We start from the raw sequence: 17,634 nt of genomic DNA on the forward strand, positions 1-17,634 counted from the left end.
TATTAATACTGGGTTTGATAATAAACTAGTGTTTTTATTAAGTATAAAACATAGGATTTACATAGATACAAGTGAAAACAGTCAGTCATGGTGGTGGATATCAAAACAAGAAGGTCTCAAGTTGCAGTGGGAGAGGTCCAGGTTGGATATTAAGAAAAACTATTTTGCGAGGAAAGCGGTGAAGCAATGAAATGGGTTACCTAGGGATGATGAAATCTCCATCCTTAGAGGTTTTTAAGGTCAAGCTTGACAAAACCCTAGCTGGAATGATTTGGGGATTGTCTACATTGACACTTTACTGGTCTGTAACTCTGTCACTCAGCAGTATGAAAAAACACACCCCTAACCCAAGTGCAGCAAGTTAGAGCACTGTAGAGCACTAGTTCTGGGAACTATGCTAACAGCACTGTTAGCTACTCCCCTCATGGAAGTGATTTACCTAGAGAACTGGGAAAGCTCTCTCCCAGCACTGGGGCCATGATTACACTGTTGTGCTAAAGCACTGCCAGAGCAACTCCTTAAACGTGGCAGTGTAGACAAAGCCTTCACTGGTCCTGCTTTAACAGGAGGTTGGACTAGATGACCTCCTGAGGTTTCTTCCAACCCTCCCTCATCTTTTATGATTCTTCAAGTTTCTTCTTTGTAATGGATTTACTTTTGTTATACTAATTGATTTTCCTAGTACAGTTTGACTGTTGATGGAAGTGGCTGAGACTTGCCATTAACTTGTTCGGTCATTTTCTTATGCACTATTGTGCATTTAATTTGTACAGGAAAAAAAACACCTTATTTAAAATTAACACTAAAGCTTCCAAAATTTCCTGAAGGAAAAAAGTATTCTCATGTGGTATATAAGGGTTACCTTTTGGGTTCTGGGAAACGTTGGGAGGGCATTTCTACTGAATAAATTCTTATCCGTATATAAGTATCTACATTTTATGGAATTACAGAGGTAACAACGAGATTGTCAACATCTAGAAACAGTTACCACATGGTAGTTTCTGAAAAATGTTGTCTTTTAATAGCTACTACTATACTTAATAAGAAATTAAGCAAGATGATAAGTTTCATGCCGGCTTTTTCTTGGGTACCGATTCTGAACAGTATTGATATGCAGAAAAGCACTCAGCACATGCTGAGTTAGGTATATGCCTAATTCCTTCCTTTAGAGAAATGGATTTAAGCATACACTCAGCTGATACATACACACACACTAAAGACAAGAACTCATTTTTAAGGTGACACAAATAAGCTAGCCACTAAAAAGCATATGGCTACGTCTACATTGGCCCCTTTTCCGGAAGGGGCATGGTAATTTTTGAAATCGCAATAGGGAAATGCGCGGGGGATTTAAATATCCCCCACGGCATTTAAATAAAAATGTCCGCCGCTTTTTTCCGGCTTTTAGAAAAGCCGGAAAAGAGCGTCTACACTGGCCCCGATCCTCCGGAAAAAGCGCCCTTTTCCGGAGGATCTTATTCCTACTTCAAAGTATAGAATAAGATCCTCCGGAAAAGGGCGCTTTTTCCGGAGGATCGGGGCCAGTGTAGACGCTCTTTTCCGGCTTTTCTAAAAGCCGGAAAAAAGCGGCGGACATTTTTATTTAAATGCCGCAGGGGATATTTAAAACCCCCGCGCATTTCCCTATTGCGATCTCTGAAATTAACATGCCCCTTCCGGAAAAGGGGCCAGTGTAGACGTAGCCTATGTGTATAAGTGTGTGTGGGTGGAAATTCTGGTAACAGAGGAAGGCAACTGGATAGCAAAAGGGATGCTTTGATTCCAGGAAACATAACAAAATATTTATTTAGCCAACAATGCCTGGGAAGGGGTTAATCTGATGGAACTATGCCAAGAGAACTGAACATGGAAGAGCGGCAGACATAATTATAACATGCTTAAAATGACCATCCGCTCTTAGCAACAGCCATTTTAGGTATTTAAGATTCACAGAAGTGCTGTTTCACATTTGGGTACATTTAGTTGTTAAAGATAAATTCTGGACAAATGCTTGTTACATCTGCATTGAATATGAATTAAAGATTTACCTTAACCATACCAAAAATGTTAAACAAAAACATATTGTCCTGTACATACCAACTGCTGCAAGCTAACATGGCTTCACAAAGATTTAAGTAAAATAAGCTGCTGCTATCAGTAAAAAAACTGGACAGGTCAATTACAAATACAGTTAACATTCATCATATCCATCATCTTTGTTGCCCTTTGCCGATTTTGTTTTATTTTCCCAGGAATGATCAGAATGCAGAGCTTTTTCCTGAGCTGTATCTTCTAATTTTTACTCCAGATATTGAGGGACTTAAAAGTAAGGGTATGTCTACACTACAAAGTTAATTCGAACTAACAGACGTTAGTTCGAATTAACTTTGATAGGCGCTACACTAGCAAACCGCTAGTTTGAACTTAATTCGAACTAGCGGAACGCTTAATTCGAACTAGGTAAACCTCATTACACGAGGACTAACACCTAGTTCGAATTAAGTAGTTCGAATTAAGGGCTGTGTAGCCACTTAATTCGAACTAGTGGGAGGCTAGCCCTCCCCAGCTTTCCCTGGTGGCCACTCTGGGCACCACCAGGGAAACTCTTCTGCCCCCCTCCTGGCCCCGGAGCCCTTAAAGGGGCATGGGCTGGCTACGGTGCCCGTGCCAGGTGCAAGCCTGCCAGCACCCAGCCAGCAGACCCTGCACCTGGCACGGCACAAGCCAGCCACCTGCTGCCACCCAGCCCTCCGCCTCTTCCCGGGACCAGGCTGGCGGTTCCCGGGAGCCTGCCCAGGTCCACAAGAGGCGGGCACCCGCCTGGTCTAGTGCAGACATAGTGGACCTCATCCACGACCTCCGCACTAGGCACAGGAAAGTGGCCGTCTAGGGCAGGAGAGCTGCCAGCCTGGCCACCCAGGAGCAGGTGTGCATGAAGATCAAGGTGGTCCACTGAGACCCCCCCCGACCCTGAGCTTACAATGGCCGTACTGGGTCAGACCAAAGGTCCATCTAGCCCAGTAGCCTGTCTGCCGACAGCAGCCAACACTAGGGACCCTGGAGGGGATGGACCAAAGACAATGACCAAGCCATTTGTCTCGTGCCATCCATCTCCAGCCTTTCACAAACAGAGGCCAGGGACACCATTTCTACCCCCTGGCTAATAGCACTCCATGGACCCAACCTCCATGAATTTATCTCACTTCTCTTTAAACTCTATTATAGTTCTATCCTTCACTGCCTCCTGTAGCAAGGAGTTCCACAGGCTGACTATTTGCTTTGTGAAGAAGAACTTTCTGTTATTTGTTTGAATCCTGCTACCCATTCATTTCATTTGGTGTCCTCTAGTCCTTCTATTATGGGAACTAATGAAGAACTTTTCTTTATGCACCCTCTCCACACCACTCATGCTTTTATAGACCTCTATCATATTCCTCCTCAGTCTCCTCTTTTCTAAGCTGAAAAGTCCCAGTCTCTTTAGCCTCTCTTCATATGGGACCTGTTCCAAACCCCTGATCATTTTAGTTACCCTCCCGTCTCCCATCCTCTCTCTTCCCTTCTCCTATCTCCTTTTCCCAGTCTCCCTGAGTTTTGTTCAATAAAGAGAGTTTCTATTTTTGAACACACGTGTCCTTTATTTGGTACATCAAGAAGGAGGGCTAGGGAGGGGTAAGTGGAAGGAGGTGAGGGAGGAATGGGGTACGAGCCCCCGATGGGGAGGACTGGGGTGGCTCTGCGGGCTCCTCGGGGTGGAAGCTCTCCTGCAGCCCCCCGATTGACCCCCTCCCCGGATGGCAGCCTGCAGCAAGTGCAGCCGGGCTGATGACCGAGTGCTGTGATGTGCCGAGTGTGGGCACTCAGGGCACTCCAAGCCAGTACTGCTTTGCTGTCCCTCATCAAGTTAGACAAGCAAGCAGGGAACCCCTGAGAACTGTCTGTCCGGGGTGAGGGTCGGGTCCCTTTAAGCACAGCCCTCGGCTAGCCTGAGACAGCAGCTCCACGTGCTAAATCCTAATCTGATGCCCTGCTGGCACTGCTTCCGGCCATCCTTAACCCCGGTTCAGGGTCCACTCAATGTGGACATGCTAGTTCAAATTAGCAAAACGCTAATTCGAACTACTTTTTAGGTCTAGATGCACTGGTTCAAATTAGCTTAGTTCGAATTAACTAATTCGAATTAAGTTAGTTCGAATTAGTGCTGTAGTGTAGACATACCCTTATTTAGTAAGGTCAGGTCTACAAGAGAGCTGGAAGGTCAGCTTAAGTTACGTAACTCCAGCTACGAAAAATCCATAGCTGGAGTCATTTTACCGTAAGCCAACCTTTGTACCTTCCCCACAAATGGAGCAAATGCTCCCATCGGCTTTCCTTACTCCTTGTAACCATGAGGAGTATACGTATCGGCCAGAGCTGCTCTCAGCGCTTGATTTATGGGTCTTAACTAGACCCACTAAATAGAACGCCAGAAGGTCAACCTGCTTCACTTAAAGCACTGAAAATGCCAACAATGTCAGGTGCTGTCACTTAAGTCTTTTCAGGACATTGTGAAATAGTTTTCAGTGTATACTGAAGGAAATGAGCAGAAAATCCTTAACTGTGTAACAGCAATAATGGAATTCTAAGCATTACTAGGTTGGTGTGTTTCAGTTGCACCTAGTATACACTGATGTGTTAGAAAATACTATCATCTCTTAAGCTAACAGTTCTGACTAGCCATGAGATTTTAGATTAAACAGCCAGCCTCATTTAAGCTTAAATCCTGAGACTCAGCACAACTTTAAAAGACAATATGTGAAATTCAAAACTAAAATCTTAGGACAGAAGAATCAAGATGTTTTGACAGCCAATAATAGAATTTAAGCCTTCTAAGACACAGAAATATTAATTCTTCTGCAGTATCCGGCTCCCCAGGAATGGGGCTAGCAGCCCCTGCTGGCCCAGCCTCCAGCAGCCCCTGCTGGCCCAGCCTCCAGCAAGTCAGCTCTCATCTCGCTCTGTGGCTCTGCAGTATAAAAGTTATACTGAAGAGCTCACAGCACATTTAACCGTGTAAATGCTAGGATTTTTACACAATTTTTCACATCCCTACTTGCAGTGGAGATTATAAAATGAATGTAAAGAGATTTTAAGGTCTTCTGGCTTGGCCAACTCAGTTTGTAATATCCTATTGCTACAGATAACATGTAATAACTCTGTGGCTACGTCTACACTGGCCACAATTTCCAGAAAAGCCATGCAAATCAGGTAAGTCAGGATAGGGAAATCCACGGGGGATTTAAATATCCCCCGCGGATTTAAATAAACATGTCCGCCGCTTTTTTTCCGGCTTCAAAGTAGGAATAAGAGATCCTCCGGAAAAGGGCTTTATTCCGGAGGATCGCGCCAGTCTAGACGCTTTTTTTCCGGCTTTTCCCCAAGCCGGAAAAAAAGGGGCGGACATGTTTATTTAAATCCGCGGGGGATATTTAAATCCCCCGCGGATTTCCCTATCCTGACTTACCTGATTTGCATGGCTTTTCCGGAAATTGTGGCCAGTGTAGACGTAGCCTGTCAGTTTTGATTACCTGATTTGAAAATGTCCTTTCCCATGCATGTACGCTTACTTCATAGATATCTTGAGCCACAGAGAAACATAGTTCTTAGAACAACACTCTATTCAGAGATACTTCAAAAATTTACTTGATAAAATGTACAAATCCCGTGAGCTTGTTTTTCCATAGAACAACCTATTAAAGTCTTGCATATTATATGAGAGTCTTAAACTTTTGTTAACCATTGAGATTATGAATTTATTACTTTTAAACACGAAAATAACTAGGGACAGCTTTTTCAGTACAAATCCTAGATTAATCCCAGATTGACAAATAAAGTTACATAAAAATTAGAGTACATTTCTCATTTTTCTTTCAAGACAAAACACTGATTTCCTATGGTGAAATTATTAGTGGTTGAAAACTATAAAGAATAAGCATTCCGACTGCAATGACTGCTATCTACATATTGTATCGATCTACTTTATTTGCACCCTTCCAATCTGTGCTCCTGGAATGTAAGCTCTTTTGAGGCAAGAAATATACTATTTGCCTAATACATCCCTTCTACCAGCCAATGCTGTGTAGTCCTATGGAACTATACAAATAAGAGAATAATGGACTCCTCATCAATCCACTTAAACCTGCTAGATGTCTTCTGCCATTGTTATCATTATGATTATTTTAATAACCTTGTCAATTCATATAATTCAACCTGTCTTTCATTTCTTCTACACATCTCAAATATGCAGCACTAATCCTCCAGATTCAGCCTAATAAAAAGATCTGTGAGACTTCAGATAAAGCTTAAATCACAGTTTTAAACCTCTTACATAGGCTCGTGTAAACTCCTGTTGACCCATCATTTTTTATTCTAATTAAAAAGTAAAAGTTAGGCTTGGAACCTTTGTAGGTTTGGAGCATTTAGCCTCTCAAATAAATTGCTTGTGTTACTAATCATATTGGTATTTTGCATCTTTCAGTGGAGACTGACAACTCTCTGACCTAATGCTAATTATAAAAATGTAATTTTAATAATTTTAATAATGTCCATCCTTTCTTTAAAAAATGTACATTACACATGGCAAAAGGCAAAAAATATAGTTTGTACAAATAGTAGATTCTATGACTAGCTTCCCAAACATTTTCCAGAAAACGTTTGCATTTTACAAAGTAGCCTGATAGAACAGTATGTTGTTTTGCAAAAGCAGCAAAAGAAGCCTTATTTTCGCCCTAGTCAGAAAATAATTTCATTTTAAAAATTGCAAGTTAGTAGATTATTTAGCAAATGGGTGAAATACTTGCCTAACTCTGGCCACATCACAATCCTTTTGTGTTAATTCAGTCTGTTTAACAATCGCTTGTGATGTCAAGTCATTGCATTTAGTGTGCAAGTCTTCCATTTGTTTTTTTGCCTCAGTTAAATCAGTTTCCAAATTCTGTAAATTAATTTTGCAATATATTAAAAAGCATAGGAGCCACTCAGAGTTAAAAACCACAAAGAACAATGGTTATGCCCTAACACTTACATTCAACACACATTCCCAAAAAAATTTTGTTCAAATGGGTAAACAGGGTAAAAACATTACTGCAACATTCTAATTATTCTAAAATCAAGCACTATAAAGCCATGAAATTTAAGTGAAATCCAAACATGGTAAAGTATGGAAATGTACATCCAAAGCACCTAAACCACCACAGATGTGTCTTGTAGCGACATTAATTATAATCTTCAAGGAGTAGCCGAGTTAGTCTGTACATAAAAAAAAACAAAAAATGGTCTTATAGCACTTTATAGACTAACAAAACATGCAGATGGTATCATGAGCTTTCGTGGGCACAGCCCACTTTTTCAGATGACTTTTTCTGAGTTTAGGATGTGCAGACCCAAAATAAATAGGAGAGAAGGGGCGGAAGGAATAAAAGGAGCGGGGGTGGGAGACAGGGAACAGAGGGTATAGAAAATAGGAGGGTTAAGAGAATCAGTGAGTATCTGAAGATTGACCCCAAAGCAGAGGAGCCCCTCCCTGAGCCTTGGTGAGCAGCACCTAGCCCTAGCGGCCCACCTGACTAGAAGCCAGGAGACAGGACCAGGGATATAAAAGGCCTGTCAGAGAGGCCAGTGAGGCCCCAGTAACCGAAGGAGCCTCAAGCCTCCCGTGCACCCAAAGGAGGAGTTGGGCTTATTTAGTCTACGGAAGAAAGAGTGAGGGGGATAGCAGCCTTCAACTTCCTGACGGGAGGTTCCAAAGAGGATGGAGAGAGGGTGTTTTCAGTAATGATGGACGGCAAAACAAGGAGGAGCAATGGTCTCAAGTTACAGTGGGAGAGGTCTAGGTGGGATATTAGGAAAAACTATTTCACTAGGGGTGTGTCTAAACTACATGCCTCCGTCGACGGAGGCATATAGTTTAGACACACCCTAGGAGAGTGGTGAAGCACTGGAATCAGTTACTGTAGGGAGGAGGTGAAATCTCCATTCCTAGAGGTTTTTAAGTCACAGCTTGACAAAGCCCTGGCTAGGATGATTTAGTTAGGGTTGGTCCTGCTTTGGACAGGGGGTTGGACTCAATTACTTCCTGAGGTCTCTTCCAGACCTAGGATTCTATGATTCTATTCTATGAACCTTGGAACAACATATGTGAGTAAACAGGGAATGTGTAGTTAAACACAATCAGGTTATTTGCTTTATTTCTTGGTTTGTGAGACTTCTTTGTGCCGGTTAAAAAAAAAATATATACATGTAAGTAAAACTGAATCTTAGAGAAGCAATTAGATGTGCTTTAATCTGGGGGGGAGGAGGGAATGTTGTGCTCTGTAGCACCTATCAACCAAGTACGCTTTACCAAATATGTTGTCTTTGTTTTGTTAATAAAATCACCCTTTTTTAAAGACTATGATCTGATTCCTGTGTCCTAGAAAGCAGGAGGTTCTCTATGAACGTGCCTGAGAATAAAGCTTCAGCTATTAAGAAATTACAGTTTGTTTTCAAGCTCTCTCATCAGGAAGGGTTAAAGAGCTTTGGATTATCACACAGGAAGAATTCTCCATGTACATCTTCCTTGGTTCAAAAAGGGGGTTTTCCATTTGGGTGGTGGCAGCATATCACCCAAGGTTAGGGAGTTTGTGATTTTGGGGAGTTTTTTTAAACAGACGCCTTTAGTGGCAGGGTATTCTAAGGTATTTTGTAGGCCCCCACTTTCTGCACTCAAAGTGCTAGAGTGGGGAACAGCCTTGACAGGTATCAAACAATGAGAATTAACCTTTATTTAGGAAAATAACTAAGCTACAAAAATTTTTAAAAAACCAATTATTTAAATCATATTTTCCTGCTTACTGATTTAAAACAGGACGAAAATCAGTGATTTAAATGGCTTTGATTTAAATCAATCTACCTTGTATTTATTAGTCACTTTTGATCACATTGCCCTCTACCTACTACTCTATTTCACTGGAACTTATTGAATATTCCATAGATCTACATAGCTACAAACTGCTGACACAATAATCAAATAATAATAACAATAACAATAAAAATAACCTAATACCTTTAAGGGGGTGGGGTGTCCAGCTTGTGGAGGGAGAGGGAATAGTGCTTTTGAGGTTAGAGAGGAGGAGAGGCTCAGAAACTGCTGCAAAAGAGGGAGAGGGCTGGCATGCTGACACTGACTCTGAGCCTGTAACTGGATGGTCTAAGGAATTGTGAAAAGAGGCAAGTTGGGAAGTAAAAGACTGTTTTCACCTGGGCACAAAAAGTAGCACCCATCCTCTCTCTCCTTGAAGTGGCTAGCAGACTTGGTCAGAACCTGCTGTGGGCATTGCACTAGCTGTTCCTTTTTAGGAGGGCTACCAAGCAATTTTCATAGGTGAAGTGTTTTTTTTTTTTTTTTTTTTTTTTTTTTTGGTCTTCACCACAGCAGTTTCAGGGAGGACTTTGATATGGTGAGGAGTGAAGGTAGTAGATGATATGTTGCAAATCATTATGTGAGAGCAGGTGTCTAGCACAAGCATGCCATAAGAAAGGTATACTGTGATCAGATAAACTCTTTGGTAAAGGGCTTAAAAATAGATAATGGTTACAGGAGCAGAACTGGGGCGTTAGTAGTTACAACAGGTACAGCAGAGAGCAACATCCTTTCTTATAGCCCACCTTAATCCTTGTAGAAGGGGAACAGTAATGTCCCAGCAATTGGTTGCCTGGGAGACTTGGCTGGAAAAATAATGAGGCAGGCTGAAGTCAATTCCTCTGTTCCCCCGCATGGTTAGTGAATGAACCTGGAGTTATCTCCATTGTATACTCTTTTCTGCTGGGTCGTTCCTGACATCTAATAATAAAGTTGAACCCTGATTAAAACCATGTCAAGTGTCTCCTGTCCTTCTTTCAGTATAGCTGGATAACAGTCACAGCTTTTGAATACATAAAAATGTCAGTGCTTGAAGCCTGATATCTCAAGTCCTCCAGGACTAGAAACCAGTACTTTATCCCATTGAAAGGTGAGAGTTCCACCTACCTCAATAGGAGAAATAGTAATAACATCTAGCCTAGGATATTTAAAACTAAAATATTTAATGTCTACAAAAGAGATTTTATAAGTAAAATTTTAGGATGTTTTAAATTTATTAATTTTGCTCTCCCTCTGGCTGCTGTACAATTGGAAAAGGATTATGGAAAGTGTGCAGGAGTGTTTCTGGATCCCTCATTCACAGCATTAACAACAATATTTCTTACCAGTGCTAATGCACAAGCCAAAGAGATCCCAGCTTCTGTCCCAGCTACTAGATTGAGTAGCATAGCCAGTATTTGGAAAAAAAAACATTTATCTCCTAAACACAGCTAATCGTATATGGAAATCATTCAGAGACAATGAATATGGACCCTCACATTGCCATTTCTACTATCACTTAAAATCAACAAACTGAAAATCCTATTACTTATTTTCCCATTTTAAAAACACTTAAGCATTTAAGAGACATTTTACACTGGAAAAACTGACCACTCTCAGAGCAACACAATACAGGTTAATAATCTCATATTTGTTCTCTGGGGTAAAAAAATATCCCATCCTGTTTACTGATGCCCCGTTGAAAACAAATCTGGCATCTACTACATTCTTCTTGAAAATGTCTGGTAATGGAAATGGAAGAATGAACAGAACAGAGGAAGAAATTAAGTCAAACTGAAACCTATTAAAATGTCAAGGAAATATTTATAGGTAATTTATGCATAAGTAATACAATCATGAATAAGGTAACTAATTTAGTTTAAAAGTTTCTTAAATCCATGTGTATATACGAAAGTTTATATCTGTTTTTTCTGACGTGACGCATACTATTAGTATGTGGTGCATATTGAATATTTTTCCTCTTAAAAGCTCCTTAGAAACATCAATTATTGAACCTCAGAACAGTTTTGTAAGATAAGAATTACTATATTACATTACAGATTAGAAAAATTAAAGAAGAGCGGTAAACTGACTTGCCCAACATTATAGAGAGAGTCAGTACTTGAGCTGGGGTTCCCTGTACCTGTTCCCATGCTCAAACAATTAAAACAAATTTCTTTCTCTTTATGGTATATGTTAACTGCCATAAAATCTACCCAAAATATTTTGAATTTACTCTTTTCATTGATGTAATAGGAAATTATGGAGAGTTCAACTATTTGCAACAACTTATCAGAGATGCTGCAAATAACATAGCTGATACGTTCTATATCAACTTGAAAATTATTAAATCATTCTAATATATACAGTTATCAGTGAAGTTGCCCCTTTCGAGGATCTTCAAGCCACATCATAGAGTCCTGAGAATGGATATAAACCTTCCACACAACCAGAGGCCTTGCATTTCAGTAACTGATCTCTTTTATAAGGTGTGAAACTGTCTTAAAGCTTTTCAGTACCATGCCTAAAATAGTCATTAGTGACACTAAATATCATTGGATTCGCTGGATTGCCTCTGCAACATTTCATGTCCCTCTCACCTGAGATCAAAGGACACTACATTGTTCTACCCTCCCTTGCCACTAAAATGCCATGATGTGCAAGCCAAAATGATGCTGTTGATGACATACAATATACCAGCAGATGATGGATTCTACAGAAAAATAGCAATTTATTTAGTGCACTTTAGATTGAATAAAATATATAAACTTTATATAAATACACATGCAATCTCTAACAACTGGCTTGATACTAGCATTTGTGACTTATTACTTAGACATATTTTCAAAAGACATGCCAGTTTTCATGAGAAAGAATTAAAAATTGGAAGTAATATACATTTCAGCACAATGTGACAACACATTAATCAAACAGTGAATATAACTTTGCAAATATAATATACAGTGAAAAAGCCTTTCACCAAGAGTGGAGCCCTCTGGAGGCTGAGATGCAATTTATTCTAAACTATAGATGAAAAGTTCTTAAAATCATCTTACAAAACAAATATCAGGTCCACTACAATCAAATTATATTGAATTAAACTGTAAGTGAGAAAAAATCTTGAAAGATTTTAAAGCTGTTTTTAAAGAATTACCTTTTATCTCAAACTCCAATATCTTATATTTTAATGATTACATTTTAGGATGATTATTTGAAGTCAGTTTCCTGCTTGGCAACATCAATTTTTAAAAAGCTGTGGGTCTGAAGTGAAGGAATGTAAATGAATGTCAGTCCCCACTGGTAGATTTGAATATATAACTTGTTATTTAAAGAAAATAACATGTAGTGTGAATGCCTGTGAGAAGTTAGTTCTGAAATAATATCCAATAGTCCATTCTGCATCATACCTTTATTTTGGTATCAATACCAGATTTTTCTATTCTCCATTGGGCCTCCTGCTTCCTCAGTTTCTCCAGGTCATTTAGCAGGTCAGTGCAGCGTGTATTTAATCCCTCATTTTCCTCCTCCAGATTTTTTATAACCAGTCTGTTTTGCTCTTCTTTCTTCTGTGCACACTCCTTAGCGTCCTGTAGAACAGTACCACAAGGGCCGATAAACAAAAAAAAGTGAGAACTAATCAGCAAATATAAACTGTGCAGTTTTACCCTCACAGCAGCTTCTTCTATATTTGATGGCCAAGGTCACCTGTGTACTTTTATTGGCCTCCTTCATGCAGGTGGAAGGGTCATATATTTTAGCTGGATGACAGCTTTGATGAGTACACATTTGCAAAGAGCCCATTAATTGATCAAGCTGCCTTTGATGCTGTCCCCAGCTATTTTTGAGACCCACACAGACATATCCTCCCAGACCTCGGCTTTATCAATTAATAATGCCAGTCCCATCAGAATCTAATTACAAGAAGCCACATCTTCACACTCCTACTTTCTTTGCTCCATTTCCATCATTAACTATTAATCTGAAAGTTATAAAGCTTGGATTCTTAGCTTTAAAGCATCTTTCTCAGAGTTGGTGTGTGAGAAAACTGTAAGGTACAGCAAGGCCTAAGGCAATTTTTCCTCTAAGCTTGTCACTTTCTGTGTCACAAAGGCTGACATTGCTTAGAGAAGTACTTCAAAGCTATGGTCCTATAAAACTATGTACAAGTCAATATACCTTAAGTTCTTCACTTTTATCTTTAAATTTCTGCTGCAAATTACTGAATTCATTCTTCAAGAGAGCATTTTCTTCATCTACAGCAATTTTTCTCTGTACTACATTGTTTATTTCCTGTTGTTGTCCTGATGCTCTCTGTTTAACAACAATGAAAAGTCATTAAAAAGACAGTCAAAGTATGTAGTAGAATATGTATTTGCTTAAATTGATAAAGGCTTACATTTTTTCATGCAACTTTCAATCATATGTGGTTTTATCACACTCTTGTTACTGTATCACTATTTAAATCATACTAAGAATTGTAGCCCTATGTAATGTATTAAAAAAGTAAGGGGCAGGAAATTGGGAACTGAATATGTTGTTGCTACTGGACACAAAAGCCCACAAAACAGGGAAGCAAACAGAAATGATTTGGTCTAGTCTCTGAAGATGAAATGGCTCACAGAGTGGATATTTTTTATTTGACATTAAGAATAAAATGGACTACTTTTAGCATAACTGAAATCTAGCCAGGAAGTGAAATTATCTTTTCTTCACAATTCACAAAAACAAACAATAAGAAATAACTATTAAATGAGAGAACTACAAAATATTATGATACAAATCAGTTATACTGTGAAAGTAGTCTAATGGAATTTGCAGCTCAAAGCAAATAAAACACTTTTGTGCAAAGACAGTACTTAGTGTACTATCCATAATAAAATCTTAAAGTTGCTAAAAAACACCCAAATTTCCCTGCTAAATTTTGCATTTTTTAGTCTCTAAAAATATTTGTTTTACAGCCTCCCAGATCATAAACCTAATTTATTATAGTAACCATATTTAAAAAGTTCACACTGTAAGTATAAAAAATACAAAAACTAATGTTAAAAGAAATATGTCACTGGTTTTGTCTATTTTTTAATTAAAGTGAAATTTTGTTTTGATTAAAACCTTTTCCTACCATGCTTACAATGCTGTTGTTGGTGCTTAAGAGCCAGAAAATGAAATTGACTGGAAACAAAACTGAAACTGACTTATTTTTATTGTTGAAGCTCAAATAAATGTAGAAGGTAAGCAAAGAGAACCAATACATGACAAAGAAATTAGATTGTTTTTAATTATGCTAGGCTATTTCTGATAGCCCACATAAGAAATATTTTTAAAATATTATTTTTAACCTGACAAGGTGCCTTTGAACATTTAATATTGAATAATTGTTCATCTCACAGACATGAAAGAAAACAGAGAAAATTCATCCTAAGCATTCAACCCAGTGAACATTACATCTGTAAAGGTACCATACTCAGGGGCTTGGAAATTATATACAACCTGAAAACTAAGCCTAACAAAATGAAGATTCCTGTTGCCACACAACCAAATCCAAGGCAATTACAGAACCAAATTGTGGCATCCTGAGGAGCAGCACAGGAGCTGAACTGGTTTCTTTAAAGCCATTACATTCCCCTCCATCAGCATCACTTCACATCACAGGTGGGAAAAAGAAGTAGAGATTGCCCAACATGCTGGTAAGTGTAGATGTGACAGCATGTCAAAGAACATAGGCTCCACCTGCTCTATACCCAGTGCAGATGACTCCTCCATGGAGCAACAGTAGAATCAGGAGAGAGATTAACTCAGGGAAGCTCATAGAGTCACTCCTGTTCAGACTTCTCTGAGAGCAATGCAAATATGTTCTGCTCCTTACTCTGAACTGGGAATAAAGAAATGATTAACCACTAAAGAAATAAATCCTTTGCATACTATTTACAGTTTTAATTGTACCATATTTGAACTTAATATCGGATATAAGTGTTATTTTTAAAGTAACTTGCTACTAGTGCTGAAATAACCAACAAATGCATTCATCTCACACATTCGATTAATTCCATCTGTAGTAATCCAACAATTCCATCAGTATTAATTTAGTCATTTCTGTCTGGATTATTAATATTTGATCAGTCAAATAGATGCATTAATATCATGAAAACAATAATTGAAATTATTTGATGAATACCAGTAAAAATAATACATTTGTTGAATATTATTCAATCACTGCTTTTACTTCATCTCTTTGGGTATGTCTACACAGCAAAGTTATTTTGAAATAACTTTACTAGCGCCTACACAGCCAAACCGCTATTTCAAAATTAAAACGAAATAACGGGCCGCTTATTTCAAATTTGGTAAACCTCATTCCATGAGGAATAACGCCAAATTCAAAATAGCTAAATTGAAATAAACTCTTGTGTAGACGCTTATTTCGAAAGAGAGGGCCTCCAGCCCTTCCCAGCGTGCTCTGGTGGCCACTCTGGGTACAACCAGGAAAATCCTTCTGCTCCCCCCCCGCCCCCCCACCAGCACCAGAGCCCATAAAGTGGTAGACTCTGGCCACAATGCCTATGCCAGCTGCAAGCCTGCCAGCACAGAGCCAGCAGTCTGTGCACCTGGCCAAGCATGAGCCAGCAACCCAGTAGCACCCAGCCCTCCACTGTGCCCCAGGAGCAGGCTGGCAGCTCCCAGGAGCCTGCCAGGGGTGGCAAAAGGCAGGCGCCTTCTTGGTCTAGTGTAGAGATCGTGGACCTCATTGAGGTTTGGGGGAGGCCTCCAATGTCTATGATCTCCGCACTAGAAACAGGGACGCGGCCGTCTACAGGCGGATGGCTGACAGCCTGGCCACCAAAGGCCACATGCACACCTAGGAACAGGTGCGTATGAAAATAAAAGAGCTGCGACAGGCCTATGGTAGGGACTCAGGGGGCAGCTCCCAACCAGGAGCTGACCTGGACCCCTGCCCCTATTATGATGCCCTGAACCGCATCCTGGGGGGTTCAGACAGTCCGTGCCCCCCCAGGTGATCATCGACCCTGGGGCAGAGGGCCCTGCCCATGACACCCAGGAGGAGGAGGAGGAGGACGGCCAGGAGCCGCAGTTGGGGAAGCCCAGGGTGCTAAACCCCTCGATCACCGCATCCAAATCAGTGAGGCGGATGACTCAGCAAGGTAGGCAAGCAAGCACGGAAAGCTGAGAACCGGCTGTCCAGGGGGGTCCCTTTAAGCACAAGCCTCAGATAGCCTCAGGCAGCAGCCACACAAAGCAACTACTGACTTAATGCCCTGCTGGAACCAGTTTCAGCTGCCCTTAAATGTGATTCAGCCTCCAATCAGTGTGGATGTGCTATTTCGAAATGCATTTTGTGTGTAGACATATTATTTCAAAATAATTTATTTCGAATTAACTATTTCAAAATAAGATACTGTGAAATAACGCTGTAGTGTAGACATACCCTTTGTGTTTGTTATATCTGTCTTTCTGAACATAATAAAAACATAAGAATAACCATACATGATCAGACCAAAGGTCCATCTACCCCAGTATCCTGTCTTCTAACCTTGGCAAACGCCAGGTGCCCTAGAGGGAATGAACAGAACAAGTAATCATCAAGTAGTCCATGTACTGTTGCTCATTCTTAGCTTCTGCCCATCCTTGTTAATAGACATTCACATACCTATCCTCCATGAATTAATCTAGTTCTGTTTTTGAATCCTGTTATAGTCATGGTCTTCACAACGTCATCTGGCAAAGAGTTCCAAAGGTTCACTGTGTGACACTTGAAGAAAATAAACAATGAGAATTCCCATGGCACCTTACAGACTAACAGATTTATTGGAGCATAAGCTTTGCATTTGTCGAAGTGGGTCTTTGCCCACGAAAGCTTATGCTCCAATAAATCTGTTAGTCTATAAGGTGCCACGGGACTTCTTGTTGTTTATGCGGATTCAGACTAACACAGATACCCCTCTGATACTTGAAGAATATACTTCCTTTTGTTTGGTTTAAACCTACTGCCTATTAATTTCATTTGGTGACCACTAGTTCTTATGTCATAGGAACAAGTAAATATTCTTATTCACTTTCTCCACACTAGTCATGATTTTATAGACCTCTACCACATCGTCCTTTTAGTCATCTTCCTAACAAGGTGAGAAGTCATAGACTTATTAATATCTCCTTGTATGGTAGTAGTTTCATACCACTAATCATCTTTATTGCCATTTTCTGAACTTTTTCCAGTGCCAATATATCTTTTTTGAGACGAGACAACCACATCTGCATACAGTATTTAAGATACAGACATACCATGGATTTATGTAGAAGTAATAAGGTTTTCTCTATCTTATTCACTAACTTTTTTTTTATGATTCCTAACATTCTGTTTACTTTTTTAACTGCTGCTGAACATTGAGTGGATGTTTTCAGAGAACTATCCACAGTGATTCCAAGATCCCTCTCGAGTGGCAACTGCTAATTTAGTCCCCATGATTTTATACATACAATTGGAATTATGTTTTCAAATGTGCATTACAGGCAGTCCCCGGGTTACGTACAAGATAGGGACTGTAGGTTTGTTCTTAAGTTGAATTTGTATGTAAGTCGGAACTGGTACATATTGTAGGGGAAACTCTAGCCAAACATTTTTTTTAGTTTTGGATAGCATAGGGAAAGGTTAACTCCCCTCTAATGTTTGTTTTGCTGTCTGTTCCCCTGTTCAGAAGATTTCACAT

At 39.8% G+C, this 17,634-nt stretch overlaps 1 protein-coding gene across 2 annotated transcripts in view; it reads right to left on the minus strand.

Moving 5' to 3' along the window:
- CNTLN (centlein) overlaps nucleotides 1-17,634 on the minus strand; it is a 327,186-nt gene that overhangs the window by 216,232 nt on the left and 93,320 nt on the right. The window contains exons 4-6 of one of the 2 annotated variants that reach the window (XM_075931523.2): nucleotides 13,091-13,225; nucleotides 12,322-12,501; nucleotides 6,833-6,970 (exon numbers count right to left, since the gene is read on the minus strand). In XM_075931523.2, coding sequence (XP_075787638.2) covers nucleotides 6,833-6,970; nucleotides 12,322-12,501; nucleotides 13,091-13,225 — 453 coding nt within the window. The remainder of the gene's footprint in view (nucleotides 1-6,832; nucleotides 6,971-12,321; nucleotides 12,502-13,090; nucleotides 13,226-17,634) is intronic. The other variant, XM_075931522.2, reaches the window with a different exon arrangement.

This window comes from Pelodiscus sinensis, chromosome 6 (genome assembly GCF_052426305.1).
Source record: "Pelodiscus sinensis isolate ZL-2025 chromosome 6, ASM5242630v1, whole genome shotgun sequence".
NCBI classification, from domain to species: domain Eukaryota; kingdom Metazoa; phylum Chordata; order Testudines; family Trionychidae; genus Pelodiscus; species Pelodiscus sinensis.